Source organism: Camponotus vicinus, unplaced genomic scaffold (assembly GCF_025532165.1).
Source record: "Camponotus vicinus isolate PSW18456_S1 unplaced genomic scaffold, iyCamVici1.0 SCAF_10, whole genome shotgun sequence".
In the NCBI taxonomy this organism is placed as follows: Eukaryota; Metazoa; Arthropoda; class Insecta; order Hymenoptera; family Formicidae; genus Camponotus; species Camponotus vicinus.
The window spans coordinates 15,367,386-15,393,429 of NW_028141946.1; the positions used below are offsets into that span (position 1 = coordinate 15,367,386).

A 26,044-nucleotide genomic window follows, 5' to 3' on the forward strand; every position below is an offset into this window, starting at 1 on the left:
AGAAAACCCGACTCAAGTGGATTGTGTAGGATCGTCCCTTATTCTAGATTCTTACATGGAAGTATCCCATCTGTCATTATTTATAGAGTCCAAGTCCCGTCCTTTATGCTACAATTTTCCCTATTCTTCGCTCATTTTCTCTCCGGAAACCAATCTCGAGGATGGTGTTAAATTTGATAAGTCTGTTAATGGCCAGAGACTTTTTTGTGATATTTTTAAGGAGGAACGTGCATCGTCTTACTGTCTTTTCACAGATGGTTCCAGGAAGGATGAATCGGACCATTCTGGATTCTCGGTGGTATCGGAGGATGGATCCTTGGTGAGGAAATGTAGATCGCTGGGCTTTGTTTCTATTTTTACTTTGGAAGCAATGGCTATCCTATGCGCAGTAAAAGAAATTGAAACGGTCGAAGGTGAAAGGTTTACTATATTCTCGGACTCTAAATCAGTGATTGTTGCGCTTGCTAATGCCAAATTGAGTGGTAGAACTTCTTTTCTTATTCTTGAAATTAAACACTGCACAGCTAATCTTTTGAATGTGGGAAAAAGAGTCAAATTTATTTGGATTCCCAGTCATTGCGGTATAGTGGGAAATGAAAGAGCTGACGCGGCAGCTAAAGAGGCTATCTGCTCCGGTACAGATTCTCCTCTCAATATTTCCTCGAGGGACCTTAGAATTAAATGGAGTAAAAACCTCTTTTCTGCTTTCTTTGATTGGTGCAAGAATTCTGGCATCGATAGAGCCTCATGGTATATGGATAAGTGTCTTACAAGTTCTAAGAGGACATGGTTCCATGGAGTTGATATTTCGAGGAGGTCAGTGGTCTCTATTTGTAGATTAAGGAGCGGTCACACTTCTCTCTTTGCTAGTCTGCATAGATTTCGGATAGTTCCTTCCCCTACCTGGTCTGTGATGAGGAAGAATCCGCAAACCACATTTTTTGGAAATGTGCTCGATTCGAATCGCAAAGAAAAATTTTAATTGAGAGCCTGATAGGATCCGGGAAGACATTTCCCCTTCCAATGGAGCTACTTTTATCTCAATTGGATGGGGATGTGGAAGTGATTTCCGCATTACACAAATTTATCATAAGTATTGATTTTAATATCTAATGTGTAATGTATATTGTAATTTCACATTGTTTGTTTCCCAGTTCATGAGTTCATTTAGTCGGAATTATAGAGTGAACCTTTAAGTTTTTAGGTATTTACTGTTCGCGTTTACTAGTTATTATCTCCGGTAGTATTAAGTTAAATTAAGATCTTTATTTCAAGTGACTAAGATGGGCATGTATTTTCTTTTAATTTTTAATATTAATTTTAGTTTTAATTTTAGTTTAGGTTGTAATTATACTACGGCTTTACACTGCCTTTCTCTCCTTCTTGAGCTCACTTAATTTATGTTTTAGAGTTGACCTTATATCTAGCAGTTCGGTACTATTTTCTTTTGTTAACCCGAAATCTATTTATTATTTCTGGGCTTGACTATTATTAGGTATTATGTGAACTAGTCATTTAGACATTCATAGGGGAGCGCAATTTTGAGTATCTATTCTAAGTATTGACACTAATTTTAATTTAAATTCAATTTGAACTTTTATTTGATTCGCAATTTTTACTCCCTAGTGCCGTGTATAGTATTCTCTGATATAGAATTAATCTCTAATAGTTATTAAGCTTAGTCTATTAATAGATATAAAATTCTGTAACATAAGCTAAGTTAAGTTCTTGATTATGTGCCTTAGTCATCCATGAGATTTGTATTTGGCGCGCAACTCTGGACTGTAACACTGTGATATAAAATATTCCCCTCCATTGCTGTATGGTCATGTGACCAGGGCTGGCTTTTGCTCAATAAAAAAAAAAAAAAGATTTATTTGTTAATTTTCGATAAAAAAATGCAATAATTATTAATTATAACGATGGAGCAATGCGAAGCAATTAAGGAGCAATTGTTTTATATTGGATATAATTGCCGAAAATTATTAAAATATATAATTCCATTAGGTAGCCGATAGGTGGCGATGTCGTCACTTGTGAAATGATATATTTGTTAATTTTCAATACAAAAATGCAACTATTAACACAGACGAGATACTATTAAAAACCGATGATCTTATGGGATTTAGTGTGACCAGAAAAAAAAACGTGCAAAGTGCTGCTGTAGGTAACAAAATCTTTATATTGTCGATAATAAAATAATGATTTGATACATAATTTGTCATTTTTGAGACAGGTACATAAAAGGTTTATACATTTTCGATAATAAAACAATAGCTGAATGACCTAAAATACTCGTATGATTTAAATAACTCTTGTAATTGTCTTCAATATAATCAAAAAACGGTCGGTAATATCATCAATCTTCTATTATCTCCGGGCCCACCGAGCCCACTTACCCACGTAGAAAATTATAAACGGCCCAATACTGAGCCAATATCGCTGCCAGTCGTGCCAGTAGTTACCAATATTGGACCAATGAAAGTCAAGTACAGGAGTGTAACACTATGCCATGATTTTTTATTATTTTTTTTTTATGGGACATTATAAACCCGACAATTAACCAACAACGGGACAGCATTGTCTGCCAACGCTTGACTGCCGATATTAAACCAATATTGGGCCCGTTTTTCAGCATCGGCATTTTCCACGTGGGTAGTGATCACGAAAATTTACCCAGGGCTGTCGGTTTTTAATATTATCTCGTCGGTGCTATTAATTACGATTAACGATGGAGCAATGTAAAGCAATTAAGAAGCAATCGTTTTATGTTGGATATAATTACTGAAAACTATTAAAACATTTAGTTCCGATAAGTGACCGATAGGTGGCAACGTCGTCACTTGTGAAATGTATTTGTTAATTTTCGATAAAATAATGCAATAATCGTTAAAGGAACGATAGGGCGCAATAGGGAGCAATTAGAGGCAATCGTTTTATACCGGATATAATTGCCGAAAACCATTAAAAATATATTTTTTAGTGAAAATGACAAATTTTACGTTTTTTGCAAACATTAAAAAAACTATTAATTTTAAAAGGGGAGCAATTAAAGAGCAATCGTTTGAGCTATAGTTCATTAAAAAATATGAACTTTCAGTGCTAACTTATTTCCGATCAAAAATTGCCGTATTGTGTGAAATGCGACGCGGGAAATATTGCATTTCATATATCGTTTTTTGCGAAAAAATGTGTGGAAGATTGTATACGTATTCGCGGACAATTCGGTGTTGATGAATATTAATCAACGCAAGTATAATTTGTCGTGCATTTTTTAAAATATCTCTTCAAACTCTGTATCGTATGTTCCGATAATACAATGATCAAAAAAAATCGTCGAATATATTTCATAAAATTAAAATCGTGTATAGTGTCAAGTGATTTTTACTTATTTGAAGTGCGATGTATTTTTTGTGAACATTTATCGGAAGGAACGTACGTGCTTCTCTAAATTGAGATAAATATATAAGGTTGTAAATTATCGAAGCTTTACGCAATGTGTAGTAAAATGTAATCTAAATCTGTTAAGTATTACTCTAACTCCTAAAAAAAACCTTATAAAGGTAAAAAAATACGCCAAGTACATAAAATCTAAAAGAGTGATAAAAATAAAATATTTAAAAACCGATATGAGATCAATACTATTAGCCAAGTACAATAAATTATGTGATATTAATTCGTAATCGATACTAAATGAGTTAAGATTATTTTAATTCCTAAAGCATTTTTTATATGATGTATATAATTTAAAAAAGTTTTACACAAATTCTAAATCGCATAAATGACCTTCAGGTCGAAGTAAGATATGAAAACTTGGCGTGCTCCGTATTTAAATCATATAATTTAAGACAGGAAAAAGTTAGATTTTTGATGAGCCCAATGTAAAATTTAAAATTACACTACAGACCGCGCACGCGCGTAGTTAAATTTTGAACTTATACATCTTGTCTCCTCTGTATTATCTGGAAATCATCACATAGAGATTAGGCAAAGTAAAATGTCTTTTTTTATGAGTTTTTTTATTTTCTCTGCAAGTAAAGTTTAATTGTTGTAAGTCGGATTGAAAAGCTTCGCAGGTCGTTTCTGGCCCACAGGCTGCCTGTTGCATATTCGTAGTCTAAAGCTTATTTTATAAAAATGTAAATTGTACTTACTAAATGAAAGGATTAACAAATATATATTGTATATATGTATATTGTATAATCAAATTTTTTATTTTATTCAAGATATGTAAACGACGGAGCAGGAGGGGGGGGCACGCAAGTTTTTATATCTTACTTCGACCTGAAGGTCATTTATGCGATTTAGAATTTGTGTAAAACTTTTTTAAATTATATACATCATATAAAAAATGCTTTAGGAATTAAAGTAATCTTAACTTATTTAGTATCGATTACGAATTAATATCACATAATTTATTGTACTTGGCTAATAGTATTGATCTCATATCGGTTTTCAAATATTTTATTTTTATCACTCTTTTAGATTTTATGTACTTGGCGTATTTTTTTACCTTTATAAGGTTTTTTTTAGGGGATCTCACTGCTTTTTGTAAAAAATATTATTTTTACAGAAAATATATGTTAGATTTTTTAAAGATATTTTTTTATATACTTGACGTATTTTATTTTACCGTTATAAGGTTGTTTCTAGAAGGATATCATCACCTTTTTTTGTAAAAATTTATATTATTTCTGCAAAAAATATATACGCATTTTTAAAAATCTTTACTAAGGGTAAGTCGCGTATTTTTACAAGATTTCATTTTCTAGATATTAGAGTTCGCTCCCAAGGGGTGGTTTTTGAATATTGTTATAATACGATAAATTAGTCTCCTTAGAAGTCTTATCTAACGGCACAGTTTTTATATTTTTGTGATACCGTTTTCGAGATAGATTAGATTTTACCCCCAAGAGGTTTCTGAAAATTGTTATGCGATAAATTAATCTCTCACACGTATACACACACATATACATATATCACACGTATGCACACACATGTACATAAATGGTTTTGTTTCTTAAAGCATTTTTGCACACTAAAGCGAATAATCATATATGCGCGGTATGAACGCAGCTTGAGGGACAAAATCGCTTTGAATGTGTGCGTGCGAAGATACGTTCACGAGTCTGAATCTTATGATGGAAAATGAAAAATGTCACAATTCTGACATGCGATTATCATTTCTCGGGATTGACTGCACCGATTTTATTCAAACTGGTCACAATCGAAAGCTGTATTCACATTATATAAGAAAAATGCCGTTAGATTTTTAATTACGGCTTTAGTTTCTGAAATATTTCAATCGAAAGTTTATGTGACATCATTTAACGTAAAATTCCGGATAAGCTGCTTGATAGCGCCGCGTCGAGAACAGTGACTCTCAATTCTCGGATCCAATTTTTTATCAGTTTTTTATGTACTTGGCGTTACGACGCTACCGCGTCGCTTGATCTTTATCTTTTATACTATTACTCTTATACAAGTGTAAGAGTAACAGTATAAAAGATAAAGATTTTGAGATCGTACAAGTTCGACAAATTTAATTTCTGACAATATTTGTATTCGAAAAAAGATCTTATGTTGTTCGAAAATCATAAAAATCATCCCGGATTAAATTTCTCATAATATTCTATAATTCGAGAATTCGAATTTAACGGGCATCAAGAATCTTCTCGAGCTTTCGATCCTTCAGAAAAACTCGACTGTTCCCGTTATCTCGCATTTTTTCATCGCTCAAGAGACGCTGATCATAAATATTCGCAATAACATTGTCAACCGTCGACAAAATCAGCGTAGCGTACGGGCATGCGCGCCCATACGTCACGATCAGCTGATTGCCAATCAGTCGCGGGTTCAAATTTCGCTAAGGTTCCGGTAAGGCTAGAATTTATTTCTGCCTTGAAGCCGCCCATGTGAAGGAAGAAGTGTCAAATCTTAACTATTAAAAATCTTAACTATTAAAAATCTATTAAAAAATAACGCAAATCGAGGGATTAAATATTCCGGTAAAGAAAGCATTCGTTTGAACTATTGTTTATTAAAAAATATGAACTTCTAGCGCTAACTTATTTTCAATCTAACGTTCCAACATGTCTTGATATTTTATTTTATCTTGATATTTATTTTAATCGATTTTTATCAAATATCTTAATTAAGAAATTATCTTAATTAAAAATTTCTTCTTGCATTGCACTGACGAAAATTATTTAGATTATTATTTAGAATTTCTCATAAAAATTTTCTATAAAAATTGTAAAAAATTTTTAAAACATTCTCAAAAGATTTTAAGATTTTTTTTCTACGAATTGGCACACTTTTCAAAAATTTTCAGAACAAGAATGAAGATATTTCATATTTTTGCCATAAATAAATTTTATTATAATTTCTTATATATAAATGTTAAATATTTTGAGATTTTTTTATTCTATAATTTTATAAAATAATATTTAAAAAAATTTGAATAAATCTAAATAAACTATAAGAAATTAGGCTCCGAATATTGAAATATAAACTTTAAAAATTATTAAACGGCCATAGGAGCCAAACGCGGATGGTAGTGCGTCAGCTCAACGAGAATTAAGTTTTCGTTGAAACTTATTTGTGTGCACAGGGCACAAAATTTTCTTGGTACGGTACCAAGCAAATTTAAATAATTCTCAATTCGAGAAATTATTTAATTATTATCCCTATTTCCCCCCTATTATAGTGTTGTAGACGAGAAAAATATCGGGCTGAAAGTCGCTGAATCGGGAATCGAACCCGAGTCTTTCGCTTGCCGGGCGACTGCTCTTATCATTGAGCTATTCAGAGACACCTCAACTCGATACTTCTCGGTCGTCTACAAATATATATTAAATTAAACTTTAAAAATTTTTAAACGGCCATAGGAGCCAAACGCGGATGGTAGTGCGTAAGCTCAACGAGAATGATTGAATAAATCTGATATATTTTTTTAGAATTCTTCATAAACTTAAATAAAAAGTCCCTAAAATTTTCTGAAAGATTTAAAATTTTTCTCATCAAGGCGATAAAATTAATATTTATAATTACAATTTAAATTAATTACAATTAACATTGAAGAGCATTTATCGATCTTTTACTTTGTGTATAAAACTTCACTTTTTAAAACTTTTTTCATTTGTACATATTGGAAAAAGAGAAAATGCAGCTATAAAATATCTATAGCTATAGAATGTTACAAAGCATGTGCTATATGTTAGTATTACATAAAATAAAAGGAATTGGAAAGGAACCAACAATACTTGCTAATATTGTGATAAAATATGTAAAAAAATTTACATATTTTATCACAATATTATAGATAAAATTTCGCTTGTACTCTACATAATTAAGATAATTTATTTATCTTATATTTATTAAAACTGCGTTTCTTTCATAGAAAACATTTAAAGAGTCGATTAATCGTTTCGTCTTTCACGTGCTGCATCAGTATTCTTCGGTAAAGAATACGATTATTCTTTTTTCCAGTATTATAACTCATTCGTTATAATAGTTTCACGTGAAAATAAGAGGAAAATGTATGCAGTTCCGGTTAACGGTTAAAGTTGGAAAATAGACATGTACCGAACGATACTGGTACATTAGTATTCGCATGTTCTGATTTCGTGGCATACAACTTACCAGATATGGGATAGGGGAAAACCAGAGAGGAAAATGAAGGAATGAGAGTAGAATTGGCGGTTCTGACTTTGCCGAAAAACAAAAGCTAGGTGTAGCGGGAACACCATATTGTTCATAATATTGATAATGTGTATCAAGGGATGTATCAAGGGGATAATGTGCATCAATAATTTTTAAAGCCCATTTTACAAAATTTATCACGCGATAACAAAATACAGAACAGAAATTTTAATCTACTTTAATTTGTATATTCTGTCCTATCCTAATATATACAGAATGTCCTATGACTCGAAATCCATTCATTAAAGGTGTTATTGAAGTCATTTAGAGTTGAAATTGTTTAATAAACATATGTCGGTAAATGCTTGCTAATAGGACTACAATTATTAAAAGTTGATGTGAATATTTAAAACATTTTTTACTAATCTGGTATTGTTTATGAATATGAAATTAACAGTTTATGTAGAATAATCTTGCAATAGGGATGAACTTGTGAACAGAATTATGGATGCAGTAACGCAAATAAGAAATTCTCCAGGTATGATGGAGCGAATTGTTAGACCACTTTTAGGGCAATACATTACAAGACTTTGTATTGAATCTGTAGAAGATATATAATTTTGAAGAAAATTTATTATATACTTGTAAACAAATTAAAATAATGTCTATTTTCTTTCCTTTTTCAAATATTCACATCAACTTTCAATAGTTGTCGTTCTGTTAGGAAGCATTTACAAATTTATGTTTATATTTATTAAATAATTTCAGCTCTAAATAGCTTTAATAACACGCTCTTAATGTCAAATCATAAGACACCCTGTATACAGGGTGTCCCATTTTAACTTGGACAGTAAAATATCTCAAAAACTAAGCCCAGCAAACAAAAATGTTTCAGACAAAAGTTGTATGGTTTCGAGGGGGCCATAAGATGGTACCATTGGTTTAATCTTGAAGAGTTATTTGAAGGTCACATGAAGGTCACCTTCAATTTCTTAAATGGAACCTACTATTTGTCATTGCGTATTCTTGTAGCTTATCTCGAGAGCTTTCCAAAACACTATAATTAAGTACCTTTTCGTTAAGTACTTTTTGAGTTATGAGGCTTGAAATAATTTCTTAATTTTACATAAACCGTAAAATATCTTGTAAAATATTCATTTTTCGATTATCTTACCTTAATACTTTAACGTACAAAATAATGAGAGGAATCAATTGGTGTAAAGAAAACACATAGTTGTTTTGAAGAAAAAATATGTAATTTGCAATTAACAATTCCATATTTTTTCTTAAAAACAACTGTGTTTTCTTTACACCAATTGATTCCTCTCATTATTTTGTACATAAAAGTATTAAGGTAAGATAATCGAAAAATGAATATTTTACAAGATATTTTACGGTTTATGTAAAATTAAGAAATTATTTCAAGCCTCATAACTCAAAAAGTACTTAACGAAAAGGTACTTAATTATAGTGTTTTGGTAAGCTCTCGAGATAAGCTACAAGAACGTGCAAAAATATATAGGGTGTTCCATTTAAAAAAATTGAAGTGACCTTCACGTGACCTTCAAATGACTCTTCAAGGTCAAACCAATAGTACCATCTTATGGCCCCCTCGAAACCATACAACTTTTGTCTGAAACATTTTTGTTTGCTGGACTTAGTTTTTGAGATATTTTACTGTCCAAGTTAAAATGGGACACCCTGTATATGAATTCTGACATATGTGTGTATTTTGTATTTTATTTTTTTCTATTACACGATATATAAAGTTATAAATAACATTTCTGTCTTGAATTTATTGCGAATTGGTCGTCTGGTGATTTAAACTAAAAACATTCCAAGAGTTTGACGGACTAATGCCGTAGTTGTTAATGAGAATTTAAACTTTCTTTTTCAGACAATTTTGAAAGGCTCTTACACTTTAATTTAAGTTTTTAACTATTTATGTATGAAAAAGTATAAAAGTATTGCATATCATAAACAATATAACAAATTTATAGTTTCGTTTTTAAATTATTTGCTTATCAATATCTTTCTTCTACGGCATATAACGTTGTTACATATTTCTTTACATATCTTTTTATTATTGCAATATCATATTTATAAATATAATCTTAAAATGTGGAGCTCCTCTATAATTATTATCTTGTTGTTAAATTTTTTTTTAAATTCAAGTAACGAATTTCGAAAAGAGCGGAAGAATATTTTTCAAGGTAATATTTATAATTTTCTATTTGAAAACAATTTTTTTCTTCTACAAGTATGTATTTTATATATTCTTCTTCATTCATAAATCTTTTTTTAAACGAGTGATTTTTATCTTTCTGTTAAAATTATTCGAAAATCAATTGAATTGCTCCAGTGAAATCAAGCGTCGTAAATATAACGGCACGTATGATATTTGAGAATAAAGGAGAGGAAAATTGAGAAAGAGAGTCATTAAAGTTCCCTCTACGTGCGGCCAATGTCACTTTCACGACCTCGCGTTCCGCTACTGTTGATCATAAGACAATGAAAACCGATTATATCTGGCGTGTGATAACTTTTCTGTAAAAAGGCAAATCGTTAAATTTATCTTTCGAAATAATGTCAAGATTACTCTCACGCAAGCGTGCAGAACATCAAATTTCCATAAAAAGACCTCGAAGAAAAAATTCGGTGAGGGTCCACTTAATTCGAGAAGGAATTCCTGATTTTAGACGATCAGGGAGTTAATTTCCGCCACCGTTTAATCGCGGAAACAAGCTCGTCAAGTGCATCTCCCTTTTCATTTACCCTCCGTACCTGGTTCCCTCTTCGATGGTTCTCATCGCCCCACTCCTGGCTTCCTCCAGGAGACTGCCAGGTAAGCGACACGAGGATGCTGGAGGGATTTGACTTGTAGGTGGCTCGCTAAGCGGCCGACTTGTCGGATCGTCCGTCTCGCGTGGGGATAACTGGAGCTTCGGCTTAAGTCAACTGTATCGCATCGGGATCAAGTAGTACACTGTCTCGTTGCGTAGTGCGCGCTTCGGATACGGACGTCCTGCAGGATATACAGATAAGGGAGCTAAGAGAGGACACCCCGGAAATCGGCGGCGGGAAAGCAACGGGAAAGAAGACTCTCGCTCATTAATGCGTTAAGGCAGAAGATATGCGACTCTACGCTGTGAGTTTCGGTTTTATATGCGTGCTTTTCTTCCGCATTTGACTGACACTTGACGACGTATATATTTGCATCTGAAATAGACATATGTATAATAAACAATATTAATTTTAATGAGTGAATGAAATTTGTGACGTATTCTATTCTTAGGAGAAGTGATACGGAAAAATGAAAAGTTTTATATAAAATTAATAAAGCATAATAAAAATATATTTAATTGAATCTAACGTTTAAAATAATGAATGAAACTTCTTTTGTTAATTTTAAATGATATCAAAATATACAAATAATTAGTAACGTACACGAGGTATATCATGCTCGTTCATTTTACAGGTTGCTGTTATCATATGGGCGGCAATAATAACAGTATTCTCGGAACCCAACGTCGCAAATTTAAGTGACGAGAAGGTAAATTCAGAAAATATAATGCACATTTAAAAAAATAGTGTAGAGCACTGCATGAATCTCATTAGTGCGAAATTATTTTTATACTCTATATATAAAATTTATCAACATAAATTAAAAATTTAACACTTTATTAATCTATAATAATGCAATATAAAACAAGAAATGTATAGATGATTGCAATTTTTTTATCCTTGATTACAAATTCATTTAAAGTACAAAGTAAATGATCCATTTGTTATTCTTACATGAATCTTTTAAAAATGTAAAAAAAAAAGGTAACTTGATGTAAATCCTATCTTTGTCTTCTTCAAATCGATATTCGATTTTTTTATAAATTTCAATATAAAGTCAAGAGAGCAATTTTAAAGATAAGGGCCATATAGTCAAAAATACAATCTGCAATTAGGGTCTAGTTCGACAATTCCGATATCGAGCAGGAGAGAGTCACTTGATGGATACGCGAATGAAAGTGGTCGAAAAAGATTTCTTTTTTTAAGCAACAGCTGTAGCCCCGGAGGCCTTGACAGGCCCTAGAGCTTGAAAGAATCGAGATGCTTACAAACATCCTTAACCTTGGGGCATAGAAATCTTTAACCTCGATCTACTTGCGGCGCATCATTCAAGTGCTACTTTACGTATAGGCACGACGGGCCGAGATGAATTACAGCTGGGAGCTGGTAGCACATAGACCGGATGAACTCCGGTCCCCGGTGCTTCTAGGGGAACAGAGAGAGAAAGAGAACATTTTCACTTGCAAACAACGCGATCGTGTAATTCTACAGCCGATATATCGTGCCAGACGAGACCGTTCATTGACCACGCGATTCCCACCTTGCTTAAAAACGCCTATTCTGAAGCGCATAACTTGGGAGACGCGAATATGTCGGAAAAAAGCAGAGAGCGTGTAATCTTTTTCACGTTATTCACATTTGTGTGCAAATCACTTAATCAGTTTATCATATTATAATAATGTAACATAGTATTACGGAAGAAAATATAATTAGAAACTTTAAATGTCTCGTATATGAATATAATAGACTGTAAATAATATAATATAGTATAAATATGTTATAAAAGGAGTATATACTTTACTTTCTCTTAAAATTAAAGGAAGTTACGCCGATGTAATTGATATATTTATATTTTGTTGAAATTTAACCATCGCAGAGAAAACTGTAGTCTCAAGAAAGTCGAATACCTTTGCGTACATTTTTCATTTGCATACACTGAGAATTTTCACATTTTCATGTTCGAACTTTCATTCGCGTTTCCTACCAAGAATTTATTGGCAGGAAGCTAGACTAATTTATTTAGATATTTTATAACATTATAATTTTTTATTAACTTTATATTTATATAAAAACACGGAATATTATATAGAAAAAAATATAAAATAAATTTAAAAATAAAAAAATAACATAATTGTATGTATATAGGATAAAACTCTAAAATTATTTAGAGGTCATTATAAGCAAAAAAAAGTTCAAATATAATATAGATCAATCTTTCTTATTTTAATTAATTATTTTTTTGGTTCAGTTCATCAAGATATAAAGAAATTAATTCTTGTCAGAAATGCAAATTTCTGACACGAATCTGCCTCATTCAAAGTGTATAATTAAGAAATTAAGTATTTTTTAATATAATAAAAAAACAGAAAAATTTTTATTTTTTTCTTGTACTCTACTAAAATTACCAGCTATTTTCTATTTTGACACTTAGTAATTTTTTGCTTAAAATGAACTCTATAATACATTTTAAAAGTTTATGAGTTTCATCGCAAAGAACGCCCTGTATATAACTTCAAAGATAAAATAAAAACCAATAAAAAATTCTATCACAAATAAAAAAATATGAAAAAAAATATATGAGCTTCAAACATTATAAAATTCTTATATAAAATTGGAGTCTATTTTTGCATATTGTATAATTTAAAACTATGGATAAAATTACTAATTTTCTTATAAATTGCAAATTAAAATCTATAATAATAATAAATGTAATAAACTATAATAAAAATTGCAGCAAAAAATATAGATTTATTTCCTAACATCTTTTTATCCAAAATATTAGTTTTTGAAGATAACCGTATAAATGCGATCTTCTTTGTTTTGCTTAAAGGTAAATGCTCTCTCGTACAATAGTAATGTGCAAGTTGTTCAGTTTCCTTTGTACTCTGTCACGCGAAGTCGAACGCTTCATACCGTTTAGGAATAAACGGTGAAAATGCACGATTCCGCGTGACGTGTAAGCGCGAGTCGCGTCCCGGCGAGCGGATTAATCGGCGAGCATTAGTATATACGGGTGAAATTGACGCAAGCTGGACAAATACCCCGGGGTTGAATTAATTCCGCTAGCGGAACGCTGTCACGGGCAAGGTAAAATGCACGGTGACCAATACGACGGAGAGCGCACGCATTTTCCTCGCGTTAAAAAGGAAACTCGCCAGTGAAAGTGGCCACACGCGGACGTAAATTCGTTCCCCCGGCGATGATTGCTGTTCGTTTCGATGGGATGCATCGTCGCGCAAACGTGTTACACAATGTCACGCAACTCAGGAGAGACGAATCGATTGACGATCACGATTTGATCTCATTATCCGGAGGCTGAAGAAAATTTCGGTTTCGATCCATCAATCTTCTCGACTTCTTTCGAAAAGAATTTCAAATTATAGATTGCGAAAATCCTCCAACTTCAACTTATTTTGTCGATGTTCTCGTCTCTCGATAAAAAGGCGATGAACAAATAAATTGAGACACTACTCGTGCATTATCATTGTATTGTGGGATGCATTCCTTGCAATATTATTCGAAACAAAGGATTTTTGCCTAATGTGATGCGGGTCGATATTTATTCCGTCGTGACGGCGAAACAATGCACGGAGAAAGTTGTTTTCGACATGTTTCATATACAGGGTGACCTAGACCACCCGTACACCCCTTTTCTTTCAAAAACTAAGCATTTTAGAGAAAAACGTTTTCGACAAAAATTGTATGGTTTTGAGGGGAACATAAGATGGTGTCATTGGTTTGACCTTGGATGGCATCGTTAAGGTGAGGTCAAGGACACCTTTAATTTCTTAAATGGAACCACCTATTTTTTATTGCATATTCTTATAGCTTATCTCGAGAGCTTTCCAAAACACTATAATAAAGTATTTTTTCATCAAGTACTTTTCGAGTTATAAGACTTGAAATAATTTCTTAATTTTACATAAACCATAAAATATCTAGTAAAATATTCATTTTTCGATTATCTTACCTTAATACTTTTATGTACAAAATAATGAGAGGAATCAATTGGTGTAAAGAAAACACAAAATTGTTTCGAAAAAAAAAATGTAATTTGCAATTAACAATTACATTTTTTTTTTTCGAAACAATTATGTGTTTTCTTTACACCAATCGATTCCTCTCATTATTTTGTACATAAAAGTATTAAGGTAAGATAATTGAAAAATGAATATTTTACTAGATATTTTATGGTTTATGTAAAATTAAGAAATTATTTCAAGCCTTATAACTCGAAAAGTACTTGATGAAAAAATACTTTATTATAGTGTTTTGGAAAGCTCTCGACATAAGCTATAAGAATATGCAATAAAAAATAGGTGGTTCCATTTAAGAAATTAAAGGTGTCCTTGACCTTAACGATGCCATCCAAGGTCAAACCAATGACACCATCTTATGTTCCCCTCAAAACCATACAATTTTTGTCGAAAACGTTTTTCTCTAAAATGCTTAGTTTTTGAAAGAAAAGGGGTGTACGGGTGGTCTAGGACACCCTGTATATCAATCATATATCACACTGGAAAGGTAAGGCTACGCTCGCTTCAACTGTAGAAACCTATATATTGCCTCCGACAAATTTACGATCGTTTCTTTATTGGCACATTTGCCGCTACAAAGTAGCACTGCTTCGTTATTATTTATTTCGATGCACCACTTCTCTCTCTATATCCGTGTCGGACGAGCCGAACGGTAAATACGCAGTCGGTTATCTCTTGATTTATCCGTAATATTTACGCATCCACGCGCTATTACAGATCCGTAACGCGTGCAAAAAAATTCCCAGTGTGTTAAAAATATCATGCAAATCAGGTCACATATAAAAGACACATTAAAATATATTCCGGAAGGAAACACGAGTCTTTAAAAGTACGATATTACAATTTTGTACATATTCATGTACATATAATATAATAATATAATTTTCCATTATAAAAATAATGTTGCGTAAAAGTTATTTATAAAAAAATATTTATCTTGATTAGGATTTATAAATTCCAAATTAAACTTTTTACAAATGTAAAGAAACAACAAAATCTTATTTTCCCTAGAGAGAGTTAGTTCCAAATAGATCTTACTTAACATTTATTCGACAAAGCTGTTAATTGAATTAAAAATTTTTAGAAATGTAATTATCACTAAAGAATTTTCGATATAAAACGACAAAGTAAATTCACAATTTATATAAGATCCATTTGAGAGAAAAAAACAACTCTTCATATTTGAAGTAAATCTTATGAATTTACGTCTTTGCCACGCGTCGAATTCTCCAATTAAAAGCACATAAACTCCGCGAGAGAGAAAAAGAAAGAGAGAAACATGGCAGTTTCGGCAAGTAAAGGGAAAGTAAAGGACCTCACCGGTCGGTGAGATGAGAATGAGGACATATCAGCATGCCCCGTTCGTTCTCGCTGGACCATCGGGATTTATACGCGACTCTCACTGGTTTTTCTTTTGCGCGCGCGCGTGGTGCAAGAATGCGACGCATCTTTCCCGTTTCTCCTCTCTTTTCGCTCGAACGATACGGGAGAAAGGGAGCTCGGTGGCTCGGACACCGTAACTGCACCTTTCTCTCATCTCGCGCAACGTCTATAACGTCTAAGGTGCGTTATTTTCAGCCTCCGCGACGGGATGCCGTTCTTCTTTTTGCAACACGGGGTGTGCCCGTCCCGGGCATTCTTTTCGAGAACTGGCTGCTTCCCTCTCCCGATGTCGATGGACATACCCGACAAAAACAGTACGTGAAATCCACGTTATTACTACGTAGATTAATATCGTTGAATCCACGTGGATATTCGAGTGGATAATCCGCTCAAAAACGGTACTAGAATCTACGTGGAATCTATGTGAAAATTTCATGAACTTTCGAGACATATTACTTTTTTCATTTTTGATAAGTGAATATCTTGGACATTTATAAAAGTATATAAATACACTCGGCCATAAGAATAATTTTATTTTTATTTATATTTTATTTTTAATATACGCAATAAATAGGCTATCTCCCATTTATCCGTTTAATTTCAAATAATCTGTTCCATATTCTGAATCCCAACAAGCGATCCAGATTATTAAACAAATTATTTTAAATTAAATCAGTTTATTAAATTAAACTGACTAAAGGACCGTTTACAATGAAAATAATATCGGTGGAGTGGACGGTGGAGTAAGGCGTAAGACTAGGAGTAATGCGAAATGGAAAAGAACCATTCACTTACGCCTTACTCCACCGTCCACTCCATCAATATTACTTCCATCGTAGACGGTCCTTAAAAGAAAAAATAAACTTCGGACCGTGTTAGTACCAGTTCTTTATATACACTTTATGACGAAAAGTTGAATACGAATTAGCTAATTTGATGCAGCGCCGCATAGCGGCAAAGCGAGGAAGCATATTCTATATACATATGTACTAGTACATATTTAGAAACATACAAATATAATCTTTTTTTTAGCAAACTTTTTTATCTTTCTGAAAGATTTCAGAAATATTGCAAATACAATATTATATAAAATATAAATATTATAATATTATAATATAAATATTATAAATATTGTATTATAAAAAACATGATGCAGGTATATTTCTGAAATATTTCAGATACAAAATTACAATTGAAAAATTTTAATAAAATATCTTTTAACATTACAATATTACCGAGTCGTTGAATGATTAATCATAATTTCAATAGAAATATCCACATGAAATCTACATTGATATTTCGAGAATAAATTACCTCGATGTAATAATGAAAAAAGAAAGTTGTATCCACGTAGATAATTCGTGGATAAATCTGCATCCACGTAAGCCACGTAAAATACGTCGATTCGACGAGGATGTGACGTAACTGTTTTTGTCGGGTATCCAGCAAATTCTTCGGGAGATTAAATGTTAGTTATAACTGCGGCTTTCGTTTTTGAACTCTCTTTCTTCAAGGAAACTTATTGGCTAATTATTTCTCTCAATAATGAGATTTCCATTCGCGAGTCTTTACTAAACGCCACAGTTTCGAGGAAGCTCGTTATAATTAGCTTCTTAATAATCTTTCTCGTCTTATCAATCATTGTTAACACTCTGCGCGCGTCTATGTATAAGGTGATGTAAATTTAGTTATCAAAGTGGAACGCATGGAGATTTCGCCGGTAAATTTTTTTTTCGCTCGCGAAAAAGTGTGCCGACATTGTTGTCTCTCAATAGTCAATACTCGTTCGTCATTGATTTTTGCCGCTATGCTCTTCGCGCCTTTCTTCCTCCACAAAATATCTTCTGGGTCATCGCGATTTGCTCCATTTGGAAATCCGCAGCGCCAGGATACGATCGCGAGTCTCGTTTCGTCTCATCGAGTCGATGAGCATCGATGCGAAGATACCTTAACAGAAAAAAATAAACGTAAATTCAACGTGACAGGATGAGAAAGATTGCTTAACGAGATATTTTAAAGTCGAATATAATTAAATACAATTAAAATTACTTATGAAATAATAATTCGATTTTTTGGCGCATTATTTACGTTATAATTACATTAATATTCTCATAAAAATAATTTTGAAAATGAGCGGAAGACGAGACAATCGTGATTGCATCAACACCGGATGATCTCGATGATTTCGTTTCCCCTGCGCGAATCCCATCACCATCCGCATTTAAAGAGCCCCGAAGAGTGAAAGGGAAATAACGATTTATATATACAGGGTGTCCCAAAAGTCCCGGAACGGTCGAATATTTCATAAACTATGCACTTTAGAAAGAAATGTTTCAGACAAAAGTTGTATGGCTTGAAGGGGGCCATAAGATGGCGTCATTGGTTTGACCTTGAAAAGTTGTTTGAAGGACACGTGAAGGTCACCTTTAATTTCTTAAATAGAACCCCCTATTTTTTGTTACTTATTCTTATAGCTTATCTCAAGAGCTTTCCAAAACACTATAATAAAGTATTTCTTTATTGAGTACTTTTCGAGTTATGAGGCTTGAAATAATTTCTTAATTTTACATAAACCATAAAATATCTAGTAAAATATTCATTTTTCGATTATCTTACCTTAATACTTTTATGTACAAAATAATGAGAGGAATCAATTGGTGTAAAGAAAAAACATAGTTGTTTCGAAGAAAAAATATGTAATTTGCAATTAACAATTACATATTTTTTCTTAAAAATAACTATGTATTTTCTTTACACCAATTGATTCCTCTCATTATTTTGTACATAAAAATATTAAGGTAAGATAATCGAAAAATGAATATTTTACTAGATATTTTATGGTTTATGTAAAATTAAGAAATTATTTCAAGCCTCATAACTCGAAAAATACTCAATAAAGAAATACTTTATTATAGTGTTTTGGAAAGCTCTCGAGATAAGCTACAAGAATAAGTAACAAAAAATAGGGAGTTCTATTTAAGAAATTCAAGGTGATCTTCACGTGACCTTCAAACGACTTTTCAAGATCAAACCAATGACGTCATCTTATGGCCCCCTTCAAGCCATACAACTTTTGTCTGAAACATTTCTTTCTAAAGTGCATAGTTTATGAAATATTCGACCGTTCCGGGACTTTTGGGACACCCTGTATATAAAACGTATTTAACATAGTTCTTGCTAATTTCTAACTCGATGTGCACGTTTTATGATCGATTTCTAATCTGCAGCCTTTTGATTAATTTTATTCCTCGTTTCGCTACAGTTTCTGCAAATATGTACAGATATTTTAAACGCAAAATGTGTAAAATTTATTTTTGAATCGTCTCTTGAGAGAGGGACATGTCCTCGATAAATTTATTCGATTTAACATTAATATGTAAATCAACAATTCTAGAAACAAAATATTATTGATGATACTAAAATATATAAATTGAGAATTATATAAAAAATGAAATATCTGATTCAAATATCCTCTTTTATTCAATCCTTTCATAAAATTGATTACATACATTCCGCGGAATAGTTGCAGAATAATATGATTAATGCTTCCATAGGATTCTGTGAGGAATACAGTTCTGCAATTTCTCAACGTAGCTTTCGCGGTGAAATTATCCCGAGCAACCGCAAATTTTCTGGACGGCCTCTTTAACCGACTCATTTTTCAGGTTGTTGATTACACGGAGAAGCAAATAACGCGATTTTACGTGACGGGTGTAGAAGCGAGGAGTTCCGAGCAGGCGAGCACCGAGGATCATCCTGACGCCGATTCGCTCGAATCGGCGATTCGCGCCGATGAGAGAGGCTCGAGTGGCATTTTTGCGAGCGATTCTTCCACACCGGAAGCGATCTATGCGACGCCGCTCGCCGAAACGATCGATGATTATTCGTTTAAAGAGCGAAGTCGCGAGTTTGGATACATCGAGCCAGAAGAGGTCCTTCTCATCCAGAATGCCGGCAGTTTTGGACAGAGGATGCGGCAGGATCATCTGAGCAACAGGAATACCGTTCGGCCTGTCGGCGACAAAGGTCGAAAGGATGACGGGTATGCGAGTATCCGGAAGCCCTTCGGCAGCACCGTGTCGCCGTCCGAGGACGGGGACGGTCGAGCTTACATGTCCGTCACATCAGAGCCTTACGTGTTCGCGTTGAAGAAAGGAAGTGATTCGACATATGATCCGCCATCTTTCAAGGACTCTGATGAACCGAAAATGTACAATTCCGAGGAAATTTTCAATGTCGAAACCACGACGGAAGTGTCTTCGGCACCAGTGGAAACCGATGTCGCTTCGATTATAGATGAGAACGATGTCGTGCCCGAAAATCTTCAGACCCTACAAGCGAGGTCGTCCCGAGCGTACAACGATACTGCGGACAAAGTGACGGAGAGGTCTGCGGAATCCGTCGAGAAGAGCATCGTGCGAGTGTCATCATCGACGTCCGTGGAGATCAGTCCTTCGTTACAGTCAATGAAATTTTCAGGTCCCATCGTAGTACCTGATTTAGTTGATAAAGAGATTCCAGAGATTATGGTTGATTATCTGGACGATAGTGATGCCGGAGCGTTTAGGTCAATCGAGGACTCGGAAATTACGCCGGAAAACTACGCCGAAGGCTCCAGACCGGCGACTTCAAATGTCATACAGACTTCCTCGATCGTGCTGAACCCGCTGCAGGTCGGGATCGCTCTGATGAACGCCGACGAGATCGGTTCGATGGACGACAGCGAGCAATCCGCCGCAACAGACACCAAGGACTACCTCCAGGATTATCTCCAGGACGATCTACAGCGTTTGTCGGCGGATAAGAAGTTTGTCGAGAGTGACGTCGAAAATCGATCGCGGATCGATTATAAGGATGAGAGTTTTCAAGGCAAGAGAGAGGGAGAGAAGTTGGCTGAGGCCGTCACGCAAAAAGTATCCGACAATTCTGTCGAAATTCAAAAGTCCGTCGAGATTTATCATACTGCACCGGTGCACGAGATTCATTATCCTCCGGTATACATCCAGCAGACCTCCAACCTCGGTGTCATCGATACAAACAATATCGGGAAATCGAACCAGCCATATGGTCAGGATGAGCAATCAGAGTCACGGTCGAATTACGATATCTATCGAGGTAAGGTTACATCGATCGATATTTCTTCCCTCGTCGATTGATTTTTTATGTTTTTTTATCCTATTTAAATTAATAAATAATTTATATGTAAGATATACAAGTAGTCGATATTAGAAAAAAATCAGATTTTAATCGCAGCGTTTAAAATTGTGATAAATATTATAAAAATTGACGTTGAAATAACACGCGTCCCAGACAGCACTCATGTCCAAAAGATATCTAAAAGACGACTTAAAGACGCCTTAAAGTCCTCTAGACGTCTTTAAGACATCTTTTGGCCTTTTTGTGCTGTCTGGGGTACTTTCTATTTTTATTTCTTAATTAATTTTTATTTATTAATTTAATTCTCTTAGTCATTGTATTCAATTATCCGGTCCATAAAATTGAAAAACCTTACTAATACATTTCGAAGAAATATTAACTTTCGTTATATTAAAATTCGCGGATAAGAGCCGACATTTGTGTATTACGCAAGTTCTAGCTTAGTTAACACGCAACATCGAAATTAATGCTCGCCCGTATAATGCGCGTAATAATACGCGCGCATTTTACGGATCGGAGCACGCATCGTAAATTGCCAGGTTTCACCCGCGAGAGAGGAATGCGGCAGACAACACGTTGATATACCGAGTACTTCCGTTCCAGGTACCGAGCAAAGCGTCATTAAGGCATCCGAGCAGAAGTTCACCCGACCTAACCAATACAACTCTCTCGAGGATAACCTTGGTAAACCAACGGCCTCGACTTTGATCGCCGAATACCCGACAAGCGTCCGCGAGCAATCACCTATCGAGACTTCTGTCGAATTGCAACCGTACAAGTATAACGACATGCGGCCGATTCTGCTGGTACCGAATCAGTTCGATGACACGTCGTACGATCAGTCATCCAACGTGCGACATAGCTTCAAGGATGATGGCAGCGCGTCATTGCAGGCTACAAAGGTCCTCACTTATGCAGGTACTACGAGGCAGGAGTCAGCAAGCGAGACGTATCGATCCGAGCAACAGCAGCCGCAGTCGAATCAGCAGCCGATAATCGATCACCAATTCCGAACGCCGGATGTAAGACGACCGGAAGTGCCGCAGCTCCTCCTCAAGATCATTCCCGACGGTTCGTCCACCAACGGCGGTTTCGTGGTGCCGATCCCGCGACCCTATCCGATCGAGAAGACGGTTCATGTGCCGCACCCGATCGAGGTCGAGAAGGTAGTCGAGAGGAAAGTGCCATACCCGGTGGAGCGGGTGGTCGAAAAACGGGTGCAGGTGCCGGTGCCCCAGCTGTACCACGTGCACGCGCCGCTGGTCGAGAAACAGATACGTGTGCCGCACGTCTATCCCGTCCACGTGGAGCGGCTGGTCGAGAAGAGGATGCCGTACACGGTTCAGCGGCTGCTGGTACAGCCTGTTTCCTCCTATCATCCATCGCTGCGACTACCGACGCCGACGGAGAGGCCAACGACACTCGCACGGTTACCACCCTCTCCTCGACCGTATCCCCCGGACGCGGAGAGACCGGCCGACAGCGGCGGCTCGATCGATCCGAGCAAACTCAACGATGTTCAAGCCAAGTATCGACAGAAGCCAACTTCCGGGAATCCTCGCGGCGGCGATTCCGTCGCCTTCGAGCCGCAGATCGGGACGAACGCGTCCCTCGGCATCCCTCCTTACGGCAGACCGGTGACGTACGATTATAATATCGACGTCGGCAAGAGCTACGTGCCCTTTACCGATGTTAAATTGATGATACTGCCGAGGAAATACAATAGCCACGTAGTGCTGCGGCCGCAAGCGGTCGCGTCGCCGACATACACGGCGGTACCCTTCCGACAGCAGATTGTGTACAATCTGGTGGAGAGAAACAAGGACAACGTATACGTGGGCCTCGCGCCCCCGCGTAAAACCTCGCAGAACAAGACAAAGTCGTCGCCAGCGTCGGCAACTACCCTCGCCCTGAGGAGGTCCAGGCAGCCGGAAACGCAATATCCCGGAAGCTTCAGGCAGTCAAAGATGGAGTACGGCTTCAAGCCGCCTATGGTACCATCTGTACAATATGATGAGCTGACGGCTACTCAAGTGGAGAATTAACGCGATCATAAATGATAGCATGATTTAAATAGTAGGGCGTCTGAAGAACATCATATTAGATATCTAAAGAAAGGAGAAATATTTTAGATGTCTTGCGTTATTTAAATTTCTAAAAAAAATGAAGACTACTGAATCGACAGAGAAGGATTAATTTACAATTCTTCCTTCGTAACAAGAAAAAAATTTTTCTTTGTAACGTAAATTTTATCACATTTTATTCTATGTGTACTTATTATTGGAAATTTGCACTTTCAATCATTTGTTGTTCTAATTTATTTCGATTTTAATGATCTAACATTAGTTTTTTATAGTTTTTTCATTTTAATCGCAATATATTTGTTATATATTTTATAAAACGTTATATTTTGTATATATTTTATATTTTGTGTAAAGTGAAAATATCTGAAATTGTTGTCTACAAAATATTGTTGAATATAATGAAAGTAAAGTAACATAGTTTTGGAAGCGCAAAAGAATAATATTTACATGATTTTTTACTATAATATTGTTGAGATCGTATATAAATAATAAATATTTAGATTTAATATACATATTAAAATCAATTTAAATAAATAAACCGTGCAAAAATAAGAATCCAAGTGCAACAGCAGAGTTGGGAATGTTACTTCAAAAAAGTAACGTGTCAATAACCGTTACTGTTATTTTTCGTAAAAATTCATTACCGTTTCTCGTTATCAATTTTGAAAAGTAACTCGTTACTGTTTCTAAAAAAGTAACGTTCTGTTACGTTTCTTAGTTACTTTTTAATATTAAAATTTTTCGATTTCAAAGAATCGGGAATTACAGAATTACGATTGAGTTATTAATATCATATATATTTTTATTTATAACGACTAAAGAGCAATAAAATTAATTAGTTTTTATGATTAGTTTTTACCTTTGAAGCCAACCAATCACATTGCTACTTAGCCATTAACAATTAGTGAGCAATCATGCTGTTGGATGCATCCACACTGTTATAGTTAAGCTAATCATTGATTTTTAACATCGATCAAATCATCGATAAGCATTTATTATGTAACTATGTATATTCAATATAACAACTGCTCATGCTGATTTAAATAGAGATAATTAGGTAACAATAAAAGTAACGGTTAAATTCGTTATCATTACTGTAAAAATGTTACCGTTACAGGCAGAAAATAATAATGATCATTACCGAAAAAAAGTAACGGTAACGGACGTTACTTCCCAATTCTGCGCAACAGTGTGTAACAGGCGCAAATAATATAATATTACTAATAAAATTTCAGCTTATTTAATATCATAATCATAAACGTTTTAATCTTCTTCAGTACGAAAAGTTAATAATCTGAGAAAATAATATAAATTATGAATATTATGAACGTCCGAACGATGAGTGGTCAATTTCCGGGGTCATAATCGAGTAGTTCAATTATTTGTTACGTCCTTAAATTTCTTTCTCTCTCTCTTTTTCTCTTGTTTCTTACGTTGAAAATACTTACATTTACTATCATAAATGTATCATATATATCTATATGATAAGAAAATTAAGATAATTCATTACGATATAAACGCAGCACATGATAATATCTAATTAAAAATCATTCATGCAATAGTGCAACTATTAAGAGATCCGAATTATTTTCTTTATATAATTAATTTAACTTACAATTTAAAAAAAGATTGATTTCAGGAATGAATCATATTAAGAGACAAAAAAATATAATTTAAACTTGCAGAGCGATACCAATTTGTTAAAATATTTATCGATTACAAAAAGTCTAACTAGTGTTTGACATTGATTTGTAAATTTTATTTTTGTAACTTTTAATTTTTAAAACTTTTATAATAATTAACATTCTCACGAAGTGTGATGATTGCGTTTCATGTACTCTTATAATATTCATATTTGTTACTCATGTTATTCATGTTAAATCTCCAGATTGTTAACCTACTGAAAGTAGGATCGAAGAGAATCAAAATGTTTATGATTATGATATTAAATAAATTGAAATTTTATTAGTATTATTATAATTTTATTAGTAATATTATATTATTTTTACATTTGTTATTGTTGCGCTTTTATTTATCTGGTTTACTCATTTTAATTGCATTTAAACAAAAGAGTTTTATTCTAATTATTGTAAAAGCAATTTAACTTCTTAAAGGTTTGTTTTATTAGAAAAATTTTTGTAATGATATCTTTTTGTATTTTTATATATATATTAGACTTGTAGTTTATACATATTAGAAGTTTGTATCTTTTTATATCTTTTTTATATATATTTTATATATAATTTGTATTTTTTTTATATATATGTATATTTAGACTACGCACATACTATAAGCGTTTTGTTTCGGAGCTGTTTTACGTAAAATAACAAGAGAAAGATTCAATTATCGAATTAAAGTAACTTTAATATGTGTGTTTCACTGAATAAGATTTTTATTTTTCACCGCAACAAAATCTGAGTTTATAAGTGAATCATTGAGATAAACATCATTTGTTTACATTTTACAACAACGAATTGATTCGAGATCGCTAATTATTATCATACTAAAACTCGAAGTTTTATTCGATTAATTAGCAATTATTGGCTGTGGAAGACCTAAGTAAAGATTGAAATTTGTTTTTGAAATTGAAATTGAGTTTTGTTACAAAGAACAACTTACTCAATTTATATATTTTATACACAATGCCTAATTGACATCGTTATTTAGACAGTTATCGATTTAACAACATTGTTACTAATGCAAATTACGAAAATAAAATATTTAAATATAAGAATTGTATATGTATAAGTTTTGTACAATACATTTTCTATTTTCATATATTCTTTGCTCATTGTTATTTATTTCATATCTTCTAATATTATTCCTTATTCCTTTTCATGTGTTATAAAAGTATATGTAAAAATATTTCCATAAAAATAGAGACATGTCATTAAT

At 33.8% G+C, this 26,044-nt stretch overlaps 1 protein-coding gene across 2 annotated transcripts in view; it reads left to right on the forward strand.

Moving 5' to 3' along the window:
* Positions 1-25,839, forward strand: part of LOC145960367 (uncharacterized) — a 140,946-nt gene extending 115,107 nt beyond the window's left edge. Inside the window, exons 1-4 of one of the 2 annotated variants that reach the window (XM_083079763.1) lie at positions 10,000-10,792; positions 11,123-11,197; positions 19,574-21,023; positions 21,669-25,839. In XM_083079763.1, coding sequence (XP_082935889.1) covers positions 10,778-10,792; positions 11,123-11,197; positions 19,574-21,023; positions 21,669-23,110 — 2,982 coding nt within the window. In that variant the 5' untranslated portion in view covers positions 10,000-10,777 and the 3' untranslated portion in view covers positions 23,111-25,839. Of the gene's footprint in view, positions 1-9,999; positions 10,793-11,122; positions 11,198-19,573; positions 21,024-21,668 lie in introns of those variants that run through there. The other variant, XM_083079762.1, reaches the window with a different exon arrangement.
* The last annotated feature ends 205 nt before the right edge of the window (positions 25,840-26,044 follow it).